Below are 4,980 nucleotides of genomic sequence, written 5' to 3' on the forward strand. Positions count from 1 at the left end.
CTAAATAGGGGCTATTGAATATTTGAAAACTTTTTTATACTCCAATTTTGTTCTTAGCACACTTTTTCCTGTGCCAAATTCATACTTGGTACATTCCTTACTTTTCAATTTCATGTACTAATAAAGCTATAAAAAGAAAGTATTATTTAGGTAGTTATATTTTTTTATTTAGGTAGTTACTTTCGGTTAAGAAACTATTTAAGACTGGTTCGAATTTTTATCTGAATAGCCTATAAATGTAAACTCTTGGTTAGCAACTTTTAGATAAAAAAAACCTATGTAAAATATAAACAGGTAATTTACACTAATTATTTTGAATAGGTTATCATTGTCTTGGTTTATCAATAAAAAAGGGAAAATAAAAATAAAAAATTAGTGTTTTTTTCTTGGTGGAATAATCCACTTTCTTGTATTCTTTTTTTTTTTTTTTAAATTTAAAACACAAATTTCACTTTCTTGTATTCAAGGAGTTTGATACTATAATTTTATAATAGGTTTTGGGCACCCCTTTACTTATCTCAATGAATTTTCGCTTTGTTAAAATGACACACGAATTGTTTTGATCACATTGATAGTTGAGATTCATCTTTTTGGCATAAATTTGTTTATATTAAAGGGAAATGCTAAATAATTTATCTTGGGGTACTTATTAAAAAAATTAATATAAAAATATTGCATTAAAAAATGATAAAAAATGTTATATTTAATTTTTTGAAAGAAAAAAATTTGTTACTATAAATAATAATTATTTTTTTAATTGTTATTATAGATGATTATTATTTTTTAATTAATGTCCTGAATACGTTAGTCAACATGATCATATGACATGACATGAATTATCCTAAAACAGGAAAGAGAATTTGATTCTTCTCCTCAACACATGTTTATCGAATCCATATGAAACAAAATCGGTGTATTTTTTTTTCTGCAATAAAATTGGTGTATTTTTTCTACTTACAATAAGAAAAAATTCATCTGAATTAGCATCAAACACGAATAATGCTAAAATACACCCACTAACAACGCACATCTCAAGTTTTAGCACATTCTCTTTTATTTAGTGAAATATGTGTGTATTTTAAACCTCTCCCTATCTATCTATCTATCTTTATATATCTCTCCTCCTCTCCCATATCTCTAATATTGTCATTTCTAAACTTATCATGTCTAGTCTTTCGTTCATCTAACGCAACATCCTTGTCTTTGGAATACTTATGTTATTCTTGTGTTTGTTCTTTACCATACTCACACACTCTCTTCCAATTAACTTTGTCGATCTTACATTTGTACGGTAAAAAATTTCCTTCATCAAGAGTAGTTCAAAACACTCATTCGTTTAAATCGTCCCGCTTGAATTCAATGATTTACATCATCTTTTTGTTCTCCGTCATACCCAATGATTACTGGTTCGGATGGGTTAATGGATATAGTTGAATTTTGGACAACTTATATTCTAGATAATCACCGCCTTACAAGTCGTAAAGATGAGTTGAATCTAATATTAAAATATATGGTAACAAAGCGTATCAATCTGATTGCCCACCATTTCTATTCATGCATCAAGTTGACGCATAGAAGGAAAAAACTCAAGCCCCATGTAGAAAAGAAATAAGATCTAAAATGAATTTATACAACTGTTCACTTTACAATCAATTTTGTAGAGGTTGAGTTAGTCACAACCCAAACTCAAACTACCCAATGACAATTGTTAGAAAAATTTGATTTTAGGATCATGACTCTACATTGGATTGAGATTGACTTTATGGAGGGAAATTATATTGATTTTAGTGTATTTTTCAATATTTTATAATAGAGAAAGATAAAAGAGAAATGATAGTTAAGATAAGATGAAAGAGAAATGATAGTTAAGATGACACATAGAGACAAATTTATGGTAACTTTTCCTCCATAAAGTCACTCAATCCGAATCCTTTTGCATTATATTTTATTTCACTCTTTTGTATATTTATGAAAATGAAAATATACAAGAAGGATTATATTTTATCTCCATAATCTAGTTATAACATGTTTGAATTGACAATTGGACAATTAAAATTATAGTGAACCACTGTAATTTCGACAAAAACTATGTTTTGTTGACTCTCCAAAATTATAGTATCACCGTAATTTTGACATGCTCATCCAAAAATACAAGCAGTCATTTGCTTCTTTGACCAACTTTTGAAGACATGAAGAGTTTATCTTTGATAGCAATGATAAGAATCTTTGTTGTTACAATGAAACTACACATAAAAATTGATTGTCATAAGAAGAAAAAAAATACTCCGCGTACCATACGTGCCTGCCTATACTTTTGCATATTCTATTTTGAAACAGCCTTTGTTTCCAAAACAAACAAAACCATTTTCATTTTCAATATAGTCAAAGAACATGTAATATATATATCAATGAAAGGGAAATTTGAATATTTTTGCCCCAAGTTTAATTCTTTCACTGTACTTTCCTTCACGTATTTTGTTGTTATATGAAGGATGAGAAAAGCCCAAAAGGAGAACAAATTATTGAAAGATTGACACAAAAGTAAATATTCCTATAAGTGTTAGTGAAAAACCACTAGACCCCGAGTTTTTTTCATTTTATTTTAGCCACTTAAATTACAAATGCTACATAACTTGGTTTCTTAAGTTTTTTTCATTTTATTATTGTAAAAAAAAAAAGTTTTTTTCATTTTATTTTGATCACTTAACTTATCATTTAAGTTATGAAATTTAGACATTCTAATCATATCTATTAGAGATGAAAATGTCTTAATATTTATAATTTAAGGGATCAAAGTGTTCATAACTCAAGAAACCAAAATTAAACAAAAAAAACTTAGGACCAAGTTGTATGATACTTGTAACTTAACTGACCGAAATGAAAGAAAACATACTTAAAGGAACAAAAATGTAATTTAACTATTAATATGAAACGAAAGAAGTATTATTAAACCAGTCTTCTAAAATATACTTATATTATATTATTATCAAATTCTGAATTATCTATGTGCATGCATGCATGCATTAACTTTACTCTCAATTTGCATGTACCTGGAATTAGAAGGATTTATCCTTACATTTCAAATTTCAAATATAGTACATTCTTATGTATAGTCCATTGATCAGATAGCTAGGTCATGTGTATATTTTCCTCTTTTGTATGCGTAAAGAACCAAATTAAAGCCATGGAATTTAAATGTCATAATAGCATGTGCAAGTTGTTGCGCATGCATGCTTAATCTCCTAACACAAAAAGTAACACACAAGAAATTCTCCTTTCACCTCCATGATCAGATAAGAATAATGTTAGTTTATCCAAATAAACATTCCCCTTATTCAATTTAGATTCCTTGTTCAATTTAATACTGGATTTATTCTTGTGTGGCCTTGGACGGTAACAAAAAGATTAGACATAATAGGAAAATAAAATGGTTGTTATCCAAATAATAGTCAAAATATAAAGATTTCCAAAATTCAAACAAGAATCTTTATGAGATATTGAGCACATTGCCACTAGTTTTACATAAGCTTCTCTTTCTCCAACCTCTATAAAAAGGACCAAAACCATTACACCATTATGCCATCACAAACAACACTTTCATTTCAATTTTCATTTTGATCATTTTCACTCCTTTTCCACAAGTTTCATCATGACTACAATTTCATTCAACCACCAACCAAACAACATTCATCACCAAAAGGGATTCATCATCATTGAAGAAATTGAAGGACTTATAAAAGTTCACAAAGATGGACATGTAGAAAGACCACAAATTGTTCCCAATGTCTCATGCAAACTTCAATCAGAAAATGGTGTAACTTCAAGAGACATTACTATCAACAAAGAAACAAATTTATGGGCACGTGTCTATCTCCCAACATCAACATTAACCTCTCATAATAACCTTAACAAGCTTCCTTTGCTTGTTTATTTCCATGGTGGTGGATTTTGTGTTGGTTCAGTTTCATGGATTTGTTACCATGAATTCTTAAACAACCTTTCTTTGAAAGCAAATTGTGTCGTTGTCTCGTTTAATTACCGTTTAGCACCCGAAAATCGTCTTCCTTCTGCTTACGACGATGCTTTCAATGCTCTCATGTGGATCAAACATGAAGCTTTATATAATAAAAACCAAAGTTGGTGGTTGAAGCATTGCAACATTTCTTCTCTTTTTCTATGTGGTGATAGCGCCGGAGCTAATATAGCTTACAATATTGTCGCTACGCGCTTAGGATCAAATTCAAACGCTTCATCGTGTTTGAATTTGAATCCGTTATCTTTAAAAGGTGTTATATTGATTCAACCTTTTTTTGGAGGAGAAGAAAGAACAAATTCCGAAAAACTTTTTCGTCAACAACAAAATTCCGCGCTAAGTTTATCGGTGTCCGATACTTATTGGCGATTATCTCTTCCCATTGGAGTTTCCGTTACGCGCAATCATCCTTATTGTAATCCTCTTGCAAATGGAATTGCTAAGCTAAGAGATTTGAGGGTTCCTTCTATTATGATGTGTGTTTCGGAATTGGATATACTTAGAGATAGAAACTTGGAGTTTTCAAATTGTTTGGTTAAAGCAGGTAAAAAAGTTGAAACTTATGTGTATAAAGGTGTTGGACATGCGTTTCAAGTGTTGCATAACTATCAACTTTCTCATGCTAGAACACAAGAAATGGTGTCTCATATCAAGAACTTCTTGAATCAATAAATCATGTGTGTATTGCTAATATGATATGTTTTTCTTAAGGGCTTTGCTTATATGATATGTTGTTCACTATTTAGAATATCCTCTCTACATATAGTTTTATTTTATATATAGTTATGGAGTACATGATTGATGTACTTGACTAATTGTTATATATGATAGTTTTAATATGTGGTCACAAGATTTGGACACAACATATAGTCAATTATAAGTAGTTTTAATCTACTCAAAAAAGTGAAAAGGTAGAAGAATAATAAATTAAATATTGTGTTTTTTTA

At 29.3% G+C, this 4,980-nt stretch overlaps 1 protein-coding gene across 1 annotated transcript; it reads left to right on the forward strand.

The window, feature by feature from the left end:
* The first annotated feature begins 3,501 nt into the window (after nt 1–3,501).
* LOC25499810 (probable carboxylesterase 17) lies at nt 3,502–4,980 on the forward strand. The gene has a single exon (XM_013592356.3). The coding sequence runs from the start codon at nt 3,650–3,652 to the stop codon at nt 4,703–4,705; it is 1,056 nt and encodes a 351-aa protein (XP_013447810.1). The 5' UTR covers nt 3,502–3,649; the 3' UTR covers nt 4,706–4,980.

This window comes from Medicago truncatula, chromosome 7, assembly GCF_003473485.1.
Source record: "Medicago truncatula cultivar Jemalong A17 chromosome 7, MtrunA17r5.0-ANR, whole genome shotgun sequence".
Taxonomy (NCBI): Eukaryota; Viridiplantae; Streptophyta; class Magnoliopsida; order Fabales; family Fabaceae; genus Medicago; species Medicago truncatula.